Genomic DNA, 12,799 nt, shown 5'->3' on the forward strand with positions numbered 1-12,799 from the left:
TGTTTTTTATTTTTTTTATTTTTAACACCAAATGAAATTAAGTATGTTGTTAGCTAATGACCAGTGAGAAAATAAAAAAATAGCAGCAGGTTGTTGAACAAATTTGTGGCAGAGGTGTAAAACCTACCCTAACAAAGCATAACCTGTGTAACCTACACTAGTAGTGCAGATCTAAACTGTTTATAAAAGTTCACTGAAGTCCGATGTGAACAATCCAAATACAATCAATAACAATAACTAATTTTTTCTTGTATAGAAATATTACAACAGCTATAAACATCAATTACCAAACTTACAAATTCAATTTTAAATTAGACATGATTTAATAACATATAAATATAATATAGGCAACTAATATAATAATTATGCAATATAAAATACACATTTTCGTAAACTTTTTCATAAAAACAAAAACAAAGAACTTCTCATTATACAATAAGCATATTGCATTTAAAGTTTTGTTGATTTTATGTTAGTTTCATATTCCTATTCCAAAGACATAAGTTATCCACAATGCATAATCCTTGATAAATAAATTTTACAAATTTCAAAAATTATGATGTAATATTGTTCAATAAAATGTCTTGCTGATTCAAACAAGAAGCAATCTGTCAGTAGTAAAAACATATCAGTCAAGCCGACTCTTAAATTTAGTGATAACTGGGTCAACAAGACTCTTTACTGCTCTCTTTCTAACAAGTTTAGATCAGTAATCAATTCTTGCATTGCACTTTGTACCTAAAATAACAAATATATTTTTAAGTCAACATATAGTAATAAAAAACAAGGCAATAAATCTGTTTTAAAAACTATTATTTTCCGAGATGTAAAGTGTACTTTTAGATGGGTACAAATTTCAGCTTCAGAAGTTTTTTGAATCTTATCAAGAAGTAATGTAGATCAACAAAAACAAATTCCATTGAGAAAAAGAAGAGAATTCTCATGAATTTCTCATGAAATAAGGACTAAAAAAGAAATAAATAAAAAGAGAAGGTTGATATGTTCTCACATGGACTGATAATATCCTTAAACAGACCAATATGTTCTTTTACATTAAACTGATATTTCCTTACACAACTTTACACAGCCTTACATGGCTGAAGATCACCATGCATGAGATAACAAGTTCACACAACGATGATGCCTTCTACAAATCAATGTTCTTACATGGAAGAAATCACCATACAAGAGTTATGATTATAACAATCCTTTTAACAAATCAATATTCTCTTACCTCTCCTCTTGCATTCTGTGATAAAAATTTAAGTTTTTCGAGAGGTAACTAAAATATAAAAATTGAAACATAAACATCCTATGAAAAATTAAAGGACTTAAACGAAATTTATTCTAGGATAAGGCCTTTTTTATTATGGTATTTTTTTCTACTGCTTATTATTTACAACTACCACCATTTACTATTTCCTAGTTCCCTCAGAAAGCTTTCCAAATTAATTTCAAAAAAGAAATAAATTCATTCTTACTTACCACTTCAAAGACAGCATGAATTGCTTCAACACATTCTGGTTCCAATACAATCGACTGAATAAATCTACACAAAAACATCTTCTAGTGAAAAAGATCTTGGCCTGTATACACTAATAACAGGCCTAAAACTTATGTTAAACAAAAGAAGTTGATGACAAGTTTAAATCTTACCTAACAGCCTGCAGTCGGTTATCAGCACATTTATCACCTAAAATACACATAAATTTGAACCTAAGACTTGACAAGCTTGATGTATGCCTTGAACTTTAGAAAATGCTGCAAACAAATGTGAAGTCTGTAGAGTATACCTTCAATAGCTGCAGAAAAAATTTGAAATATTTCTTGCTTCGAACATAAGAACTTTAAACCCTTTTGGTTGATACTAAAAATGTATAGCAAAATAAAACGAGTGAAATAATGTTAAAATTTAAAATAGGAAAAAGGTAAAAATAAATAAATTATTGAACAAACCTTGTATTGTACAGTGTCCTTAAAATCAGATTTCTAAGTTTCATCCAAATGTTGTCTTTCATTGGTAAATCTGACAGAAGCACGATCAATGCGTTCAGCAATTCTTTACCGTGCTTACAAGAGATCAAATATTCACGACCATATGCAGATGCTGTTATATTTGTGATGACCCCAACCAGTGCTAGCACGAATCTCTGCTCATCATTTGCTTTGTCTAACTTGGCAACATTGTCGCTAAAAGCTGCTGAAAAGCTTTCCAGTGTATAATATGCCAACTGAATGAATTCTGTACCACAATCCTTAAAAAATATTTAATTTGGTATCTAAATATGCAGGTCTGAGTTTTATCTTTTTATTTGCCTGCGTCAAAAAAGGATATAAATATGCGATAGGATTTTTGAAGTAATAACTGCCACAGAATTAATAACTGTAATGTTAAGTATTTATTATATGAAAATTTTCCGTCAAAATATTTGCCACAAATCAAATTAAAAGCTTGCAAAATGATTCTGTCATCATCATCATCCTCGGCTTAACGTCGGTTTTCCATGCTAGCATGGGTTGGACGGGGTATATTAATGACCCTCTTCCAATCTGATCTAGACTGTGTTAGGTCTAAACTCAACTTTCTCTGTATCAAGTCTGTCCTTATAACCTTCTGCCAAGTCTTTCTCGGTCTGCCTCTGGGCTTTGCCCCAGGAACTATCAAGTCTCTACACTTTCTTACCCAATTATCCTCCTCCATTCTTTCCAAGTGCCCAGCCAATTCAATCTTCTTATCTGGATAACATCTTTAATTCTACGGAGACTTAGCCTGCTTCTTAGCTCAACTGAACTCTTTCTGTCTCTCAGACTGGCGTTACACATCCACCTAACCATTCTCATATCATTCCTTTCTAAACGGTCAAGATCTTCCTGCTTCACTGCCCATGTCTCACTACCGTACAACATAACACTTCTTACACAGGCCTCATACAACCTACCTTTTACCTCAATTGACAGGACTCTGCTAGTCAACAAAGGAAGTAACTCTCTGAACTTTTTCCAAGCAGAACCTATCCTGCAAGTAACACTTCTTCCAACACCCCCTTCATTGCCCAACATATCACCTAAGTAACAGAAGTTCTCAACTATCTCAAGCGAGCCACTGTTGTACATCATTAAAGCTGGAAATACTTCATTCTCTATAATCTCACCTTTGCAACGCTTGCATACAAACTGAATGTCAGCTCTTAACCTTCCACTAATACTACTGCACTTCTTATGTACCCAATGCTTGCAAGTCTGACAAAAAATTGAGTTACTACCAACCCCTTTCCTGCAAACTCCACAAGGCCACTTTCCAACTACAAGGTCACACTTGGCTGCAATGCTACTAATCATGACTTTAGACTTTGCTGTGTTTACCTTTAGCCCTTTCTCTTCTAGTCCTTTCTTCCACTTCTCAAACTTTTTTACTAATTCTTCCATCGACTCTGCTATAAGAACCAAATCATCTGCATACAATAACTCCCATGGACATGGACAACCTGTTCTGAACTCCATCGACAGCGCTTCTAAGACTAGAATAAACAACAAAGGACTAAGTACAGAACCCTGATGTACACCTACATTTACACTAAATTCATCACTAAGTGAATCGTTAATCCTGACACGACTTCTAGCATTCCTGTACATAGACTGTACCATCGTAACTAGCCACTCATCCACACCTAATTTTCTCATAGCCCACCAAATAACTTTACGTGGCACTCTATCAAAAGCTTTATCTAAATCTACAAAGGCAAAATAGAGATTCTTTCTCTTTCCTAAATACTTTTCCTGAAGCTGTCTGAGTAAAAATATTGAATCTGTAGTGCCACGCCCTGGAACAAAACCAAATTGCATCTTATCTATATCAATTCTTTCTCTAAGTAACTTATCAATCACTCTTTCAATAACTTTCATTACTTGATCAACCAACTTCAAACCTCTATAGTTACCCCTTTCTAATGCATCACCCTTGCCCTTGAAACAATTCACTATTACACTCGACTGCCACTCACTCGGAATAGCACCATTCTTTATAATCTGGTTAGCAAGACTTGTAATAAGCTTCATGTTTTAATATCATTTACGTATATCGTTTTAATATCATATACAACTGCTGCTATAGGCAAAACGTGTCTGAAATATTAGCTTGTGTGATAATTTTTTATTTGAAGATAAAATACTAAATTTAGAATCTCTTTTTTCAACATTTAAGTACATGAAACTAAGAATTGCCTGTTAAGTATGTCTTTAGCACGGAGGAAAGTGCAAAATCCATACTTTGTGATTTACAAATAACTAATTATTCACTTGTTTATTTACAAGATAAAAATTAAAATATGTACATAACTCTGAGTTTTACGATGAGCGATCATCAGAGGTACGTACAAATAACTAATTATAAAGAATAATGATTCAAACTAACATATTACAATAAAGTATGTATTGTTATAAAAATCTCTGGAAGCCGTTTAAAAAATAAGAGAAGCAGTTGTAAAAAAATACCCCGTTCAACATTGTATGTATGCTACCATCTTGTTGTGATACTCTCCATAACAACGCACAAGATGCACTGCCCAATTTTGCACAATATTCTGACTGTTCATTTGTAACTGCTGTTAATTCCGCAATTTGTTTCTAAATAACAGATATCCCGTTGTGAATTAGCTGTAATTTTTCTTGGGTTAACTTATTTTCTGTTGCTAAACTTATTTCTGTGATGCTTATAGTATGGAGTGCAATAGGCTTTGACATAAATAGCAAATGGGAAAAGTAACAAAGAATGTTTTATTTCACTTACCCTAAGCTCCATATTTTCCTAGAAAAACAAATCACAGTAGTCATATAACAAAACAGATAGATATTCAAGATAAAAAAGAAAGGAAAAACCAAATCCAAATACATATAACATTTTAGAACTTGTGAACCTAGTTTGTGGCATGAGATGTTGCCAATAATCATAGTTACATTCCCTTTTATATTACTTTATCTGGTACTATTGCTGAGAAAAAGTCTAAATATGTATGAAAACAGGTCTCTTACAAACCATTTATAATCACTGATTCACTTGCACCTGTTTTTCTCTTTCAACTTCACTAAGAAGACACTCGTAACGTTTCTTTGTTATCAGAACTTCTCTTTCTAAACTTGTCTTTTCTGAATTAACTTTATGTATTTCTAAGTATAACAAATAGAATAATAAATAAATATAACCAAATTCCACGTTCCTATCTAACATTTCTCATGCACCTACACAACAATAATTCTAACTCGACTCTGTGATGTATATAAAAATAAAGGTATTCAAAAATATTTGATTTAAATACAATTTATTTGACATACAAAAGCCTTATTTTGTGTATTCTTTGAAAAGACAAAAGTTCTCACCTATATCTTTTTCCTTTAACTTTAACGGTGCATTAAGTAATTCTTTATTCAGCGTCTAAAACAAGACCAAAAAAATGTGAAGCACATTTTATAAAATTCTTATAAAAATAAAAAATTGAGGTTATAAATACCTTAGGTAACACATCACGCATCATTTTGATTTCTTTAGTTAATCTATGCAAATCAGCTTGCTGAATAAGAAAATATTTTTTCTGCAAATCCTTGATCTTTGCCTATGGATGAAGATGAATCGTTTGAATTCATACTAAATAACATCTCATTTAATTTGTAGGACGCTTTTTTTACAATAAGGGTAAAAAAGTTGGTAAAAAATAATAAGGATTTTAAGATGACTTCATCATCATCGTCATTCTCAAAAATGATGTTAACCTTATATTGTAGAGTTTTTTTATTCCCAATATTAAATATAAAAATTCTGACAATAAATTTTACCTGCATACCTTATTCCATGACATTAAGGAGGCACAAAAGGAAATTAAGAAAAAAGGAATAATTTAATGCAATTTAGGTGAACGCAATTATAAAAAGCATTCAAATAAACCAAACACAGGAAATAAGTTATCTTTGAGAATGGGTTTACTTTTTTTTAATTTTGAAACCTTTACAATATAAACTCCCCTTTAGCATGCCCTACATGAGGCTGGTGAACTGTATCATTGTTTATTTCCTGGAATAAGCTAAATTAGGAATTATATTTACAGCACAGAAAATGTTTTACTTAATATTGTTAGACTGTACAAGTATATACAGTTGATAATGCCCACATATATAGTGATATATATAGTTGATAATGCCCACATTATGAAACAATCTATAACCTGGCCCAGATTGGTCCAAATTGAAGAATACGGGTGTGCCGACATACTTTTAAGATGATCTAACCGTATTTTCCGGTATATAACCCGCGGGTTATAAGTTGATTTTTACGACTTCCACTGTTGGTGCGGGTTATAAAGTGGTGCAGGTTTTGTGATAACTTTTATATTTCCTGTCATTTATTCTGAAATTTAAAATTTATACATTTAATGAAGAAAATAGTACCAACGGGATAAAATGCGTACATTAATATAACTGCATGCGCGATCCTATATCTACGTAATCTTACTTCAACTACGTGATTTAATTTTTTTTACACAGTGAAATTGCTTTAACTTTCTATTGCTTGCCAGTGCTAATATTACGAGCTCTCTCTGAAACACAATTCTGGAGATCAGTTTTCTTTTGTGTTGAATATAATTCTAATCTATTTATATCTTTGCAATCACATTGAGCACATTGAAATGATTTGCTTCTGGTAATAGAGCAATATAGCAGGTATCATTTTTAGGTTTAATTGACAGGTATTTCACCACCTAGTGGCCAGGACTTAATTACTAATTCCTGTTAAAAATATTGAAAAATGTTAAAATTAAAGTATAGATAATAATTTTCTTTTTTATCTTCGCTACCTTCGAGCAACAGGTGGCCACTAAAAATATCAAAAATAAATATAAAATACAATTGATAAGACACACGCAACTATCTCCTCCCCATCGCCACCATTCATTTTATCATGCACACTGTTATTGCTGAGATATAAATAGATAACAAAATTCTATAAACATTAGAAAAGAATGTTCCATACATCGATGTTACAGACAATCCGTAATAATTATGTTGTTTATTTTTATGCCAAAAAAAACTTAAATATACATAAAAAAACAGAGATTTTACTTTAGGTTTATAACCTGGTAGCATTTTTTTGTTTGTTTGATTGTTTAACTGCAGGGAGAAGAGTTATTAACAGCTGAAAGTAATGTCTGCAAATAAAAAGAAAACAGCGTTGTCTGATTTAGTACTGTCGGCATTAGCAGAAGATCGACTTGTCAAATTGATTTTAATTCATTATTACGGCAATCAGAGACAAGGAAGTTAAGACTGAGAGAGTCGCTAGTAGGTTCTCGTGTTTGGGGTTCACGACTTTAAACGTCCCCCACTTGTCACTTATGCGGTTTATACGAAGGTGCGGGCTATCTGATAGCATCTAGTTTATAACTCCCTAAAAAAGCTGAGCCGCGGGTTATACGATGTGTAGGTTTATACCGGAAAATACGGTAACTAAATAACCCATATGATCCCTAGTTGCTGTGAACAGTGCATGTTCCTTCTATGAAAACAACATTCTCAATTTCTTGCTTTTACAATCATTGAAAACCATCCTCTCTTTTATATTATTACGAAGCTTACCTCAATGTTTGGTACAGAAATGTCTGCAACACATCTTGACTCATTATCGGCAAAACATTGAAACAAAGCTTGATAATCAGATAGTACACCCTCAAGTTCCATATTCATTTTTGGAACTAAGTTTTCCTGAAAACGAAAGAATAATGCAGAATAAATGTGTTGTGAAACGTGATTTACAAGTCACTCTCACAATTTTATTAAAAATAATTGTATTAAATGACTTGAGCTTTAAAAGTAAAGTATCTTATAAGGAAATATGGTGATGCTCAAGCTTCATAAGAAAGCTTTTTAACAATTTTAACAAAAATATTTTATAACATTTGAATAAGCTCTTGGACATCCTTCAACTTTAGAATAAAAATTTGTTATTGCAGATCACTTTTCACATTTAATTCTAACCCTATAACACAAAAACTTCACAATAGTAATGAAACAACAGAGGAGTCTGTGCCTTCTCAATGGGACAGTCAGCAGGTGTGCTACATATTAAACTGCCCAAAAAGCTTTTCTCATTAAAGCATAACTTCTTGGTTACCAAAAAATAAAGTCAAGGGACTGCATATGCAAACCTGCTTGCTACCAGACAAGACGTCAGTGGGTGGCAAAATAGCTCTACTTTAACTTATTTCAATGTGTGAGTTTTGTGGTTTTTTTTAAATAATCTTAAGCCTAATTCTCGTACATGATGCGCATGATAAAAACTGCACACCCCTTGAAAAAGCCTGGAAAAAGTTCAGAGAGTTACTTCCTTTGTTGACTAGCAGAGTCTTGTCAATTGAAGTAAAAGGTAGGTTGTATGAGGCCTGTGTAAGAAGTGTTATGTTATACGGTAGTGAGACATGGGCAGTGAAGCAGGAAGATCTTGACCATTTAGAAAGGAATATGAGAATGGTTAGGTGGATGTGTAACGCCAGTCTGGGAGACAGAAGGAGTTCAGATGAGCTAAGAAGCAGGCTAAGTATCCGTAGAATTAAAGATGTTATCCAGATAAGAAGATTGAATTGGCTGGGAAACTTGGAAAGAATGGAGGAGGATAATTGGGTAAGAAAGTGTAGAGACTTGATAGTTTCTGGGGCAAATCCTAGAGGCAGACCGAGAAAGACTTGGCAGGTGGTTATAAGGACAGACTTGATACAGAGGAAGTTGAGTTTAGATCTAACACAGTCGAGATCAGATTGGAAGAGGGTCATTAATATACCCCTTCCAACCCATGCTAGCATGGAAAACGGACGTTAAGCCAAGAATGATGATGATGACCTTGAACAAAGGAAGCAACGGCCTTTGGCTTATTTATTGAGGTGACGGAAATCGTAAACCCTTATTTTGAACCTCCTCATTGTTTTTAAATAAGACTTTGTTGTTTTAGATGATGTCAGGTTGTGTTAGACGATGTCGGGTCGTTTTAGATATCAGGTTGTTTTAGATGATGTCAGGTAGTTTTAGATGATGTTAGGTCGTTTTAGATGATGTCAGGTTGTTTGTCGGGTTGTTTTTGATGTTTCCTCATTTTACATACATAAAAAATATATTACCTGTAAAATGTTTTTGTACTCTTCACCACCAACCATAGCTAGTCTTCTTCTAGTTAGATACCTAAACAAAATTATTACAAAAAACAAAACATATGATTATAATGTCCCGCTATTAAATCAGGGTGTGTTAGTAGTCTCTCTAATTAAAGGTAACTCGAAAGGTGCCCATTTTCTTTTTCTTGTGGAAAATCTGGTTAAAGTCTCATAAATCTCTTCAAAATGTCGACAAGCAATTAGAGTACACTGTGGCACTTTTTTATTTAGAAAGGTTATTTTTGAGATTTCCATATTTTATTAGTAATCGCACAATATAATATATTTTACATAGTCAGTGTTAAGATGGTGCTATTTTACTAAGGGTGCCAACTCGCCAGAAAATGCCACAAAAATTACAAGGGCTTCTCAGTTAAGTTGATTTTGCCCACAAAGTACGTTGTCTATCAACACAAAATTTCCTAGTGACAGTTTATAAACAGTTTATCACGGCAGAATATTGAGTCCTGCAAACAACCTCCACAAAGACACAAAGGGCAGATTCACTGTGATGGTATCATTAAAAAACTTTGGACATGGCATAGAATTCTCAAAAGAAGCCTTCATTTGATACAATTTTCTCAATAACAATTTTATTCCAGGTAGTTAACAAGGCACAAAAATATTATAAATTCTAAAAAATTGTGTCAATTTAATGCCCTCTATTACAGTAAAAACAACATTTTAATTTTTAACATTTTTTAGAAATGCCATTAGCCATTCCTAGAATAAATAAAATACATAAATCTAGTGGTTATAAATACTGTGCTAAATAATTACTATTATATATATGTTAATTATAACAATTATATAAATTTACAAAGTAAAAGGTCAGGAAAATAATGTAAAGAAAGAATACAGAAAAACAAACGAGAAAAAATGAAAAAATAGCACAGTTAAAAAGACATAGAAAGTGCCGATGGGCCAGTTTGAGAATGGAGATCAGACTTTCCCATTGGATATGAAGGGCTTATTTGATTTTTAAATGACCTTTGTTTTTAACGGTATCTATTATTTTAAAAACGATTATTAGTATTATAAGCTGAGAAACAATATGTTTAAAGATATGCAAATTAGTGTCCTTTTTGATGTGTTCCTCTATTCCAGTTTTAGTGGCAAGACTGCAATCAAAGCCATCATATTTGAACTTACAAACTGTTTTAGAAAAAGCATTAAAGGTACTGTCTAGTAAAAATACAATAATAAAAAACTATCCTGAACTGAATTGCACTTCTCTTTTTTTTTGCGAAAATATAAGTGATTATATTTCTAAAGTTTTACAACTCGAATAACATTTCCATATAAACAAATTTTTCAAAGCCATTCTACATGAAAGGGAGGCTAAAATAATATTTTTGTTGTGACGTAAGCGTTGGGTTCTCGGCGAATCAAAACATTATAAATAAAAAATGATTGTTTTACTCTGAGCAATATTACCAGATTAAATTTTTTTTTTAATATTTTACCCCCTTTTTAAAAAAATGTAGCAATTTATGAATATTTAATTTCAAAACATGCAACTAACTTTCAGAGATAGAACTTTATGTCCCTGTCCAGACAAACAGAATGTCTGTCTCTACACAAATTAAAGTAGATTATTTTAAAGCTGCTTTATTTTTTGTGCCGATACTGAGACCAGTCGCAGGTAAGATAATTTACGTAAAAGTATATATATGCAGACAACCGTTGGAGTGGCCGATGCTCAAATGCAGACAGCATTGTGCGATGATGAAATGAAAAAATCGACGCGACATTCCAAGTTAAATTCCTTGATGAATCTGAATGATTTTTTGCAATATATCAAACTATCAACTGTTGTTGTCACATCGTACATATATCGTACTCCAGAAAACCGACCAGCAAAAGAAGAAAGTATAGAAAATACAAATTCATTAAATAAATTGTGGTTTTTGTACCTTTATACTTCCTCAACAATTATAAATCTTGTTACCAGTACCCCTATTCTATCACCAAAGCTACCTCAATTATATAGCGAACAAAAAGAAATACTTGGTTCAAGGTTATATATACTTATACTTTTTATACCGTAATGCTTTGAATAAACGCTCATTAAACGTCCCCAGAAAAAAATATTATGATTAAAATTGTTTAAATAACACCTGGGCATGAAGAAAAAACCCCAGTAAATTTGGACCTGCTATGGTTTCTATTTGTTTTGTCAAATGAAGAAAATATATACAATTAAATCCATGATAAAATGTCTGTTCCACCTGTAAGTGCAGTTTTGAACCGCATGACTGGATTTCTTGTGTAAGACCTGATTACCAACGACGAAGGGGCCAGGGAAAAGAGATTTAAGTCTATGTAGTTCTTTTAACTAAATCAGGAGTCGGTGAATTAGCTAGGATGGTCAGGTTGGCTATGAATAGGCTTGCTCGTAGATTAAAAGGACAAGGATTATTTAATAATTCTCAGATCTAAAAGTAATCTGTCAACGGAGGTACACGGTTCTTCCCGTACCTCACATAATTTAGGTACATGATAGGACGTATGAACGCAATCGCGTACCTCAAAATGAGAAGCCTGATGTTGTGTATATACGAAGCGGTAAGTGCCATGTAGAACACCTCTTACTATTGTTTTCATGAAGGCACAGGACCCAGTAGCGATTGCCAGGAGTAAGCATATAATGGTGCAAACAACACATCGTTTCTTTATATACTTATATAGCTATATATATGCATTTATTTTGAAATCTATTTATGTTTAAAAAAATTTTGACAAAAAAATGTTCGTCCTTTTTCAACCTTTTTCACGAGTGCCCTAGATAGATAGATGTGCACATTTTACATGGCTAGCCTCACAAATATCGAGGGATATACCCTGTCTATTATTTCCAGGAGGGGCCATGGCGTATATGGAGAGTCCTAGAGTATTTAATGCTCATTTTGAGCTACGCAGACCCAATTAGAGCCCGCGCTCTACTAGACAACTCCCGGCAACATCCAACGGCCCACACAGTGTGCCATCTTCCCAATTTCCCTCACATGGCTTGGGTTAACCCGGGGCTATGGTAACATTCACTCGCCCATGTTGAATCGCCGTCAAGAGGAATCGAACCCCGGTCTCCCGCACAGAGTACGAGAGCTATAACCACTAATCTACGGCGCCACAAAAATATAATAAAATATAATAAAGATATAATAAAGATATTATAAAGATATAATAAAGAATAATTCTGCTGTGTTTCCAAAAGGGCATCACAAAGGTTAGTATTTGAAAACTAGCTGACCAGCTAGCTATAACTACAAAAATGTCTGAAATTTTAGGTAGCAACTCACGACCTCCTGTGTACAGGACTTATTTGGGAGGTGGTATCTAACTTGCGTTTTTACGTACAAAAATATGTAAGCTAGCTTGCATTAACAACAACTTTTGCAAAAAATAGCGTGACAATAAGTAATCGCCAGCTAGCTACACAAACTACAAGAAGAAGAACAGAAAAAAGAAAAATGTAGCTAGGAGACCAAGCTTAATTTTTGCCAAAGCAATTTGCAGAGCAAAGAGTTTGCGCAGCATGAGCAGCCAGGGTAATACCTGGGCTATGCAAAACCTACCGCACTGAGTTGGACATCATGCCAAGCCGGTTGGCA

The 12,799-nt window shown here is 33.1% G+C and overlaps 1 protein-coding gene across 1 annotated transcript; it reads right to left on the bottom strand.

The window, feature by feature from the left end:
- Positions 1-599: 599 nt before the first annotated feature.
- On the bottom strand, positions 600-12,772 carry LOC130623226 (heat shock factor 2-binding protein-like). The gene is made up of 14 exons (XM_057438702.1): positions 9,153-12,772; positions 7,621-7,746; positions 5,505-5,606; positions 5,374-5,428; positions 5,046-5,163; positions 4,889-4,958; positions 4,787-4,804; positions 4,492-4,623; positions 1,957-2,255; positions 1,794-1,867; positions 1,657-1,693; positions 1,486-1,549; positions 1,235-1,282; positions 600-738 (listed from the first exon to the last, which is right to left on the bottom strand). Exons 1-14 carry the CDS (start codon positions 9,186-9,188, stop codon positions 679-681), a joined length of 1,239 nt encoding a protein of 412 aa, XP_057294685.1. The 5' UTR covers positions 9,189-12,772; the 3' UTR covers positions 600-678.
- Positions 12,773-12,799: the final 27 nt, after the last annotated feature.

Source organism: Hydractinia symbiolongicarpus, chromosome 13, assembly GCF_029227915.1.
Source record: "Hydractinia symbiolongicarpus strain clone_291-10 chromosome 13, HSymV2.1, whole genome shotgun sequence".
In the NCBI taxonomy this organism is placed as follows: Eukaryota; Metazoa; Cnidaria; class Hydrozoa; order Anthoathecata; family Hydractiniidae; genus Hydractinia; species Hydractinia symbiolongicarpus.

Excerpts from the sequence above, each read along its gene's own strand:
- LOC130623226 (XM_057438702.1), bottom strand. The coding sequence starts at position 9,188 with ATGGTTGGTGGTGAAGAGTACAAAAACATTTTACAG. Across the intron at positions 4,959-5,045 it reads AAACAGGTGCAAGTGAATCA|GGAATGTAACTATGATTATT; the intron begins GTGATTATAAAT and ends GTAATATAAAAG. Across the intron at positions 1,694-1,793 it reads TTTTTCTGCAGCTATTGAAG|GTGATAAATGTGCTGATAAC; the intron begins GTATACTCTACA and ends TGTGTATTTTAG.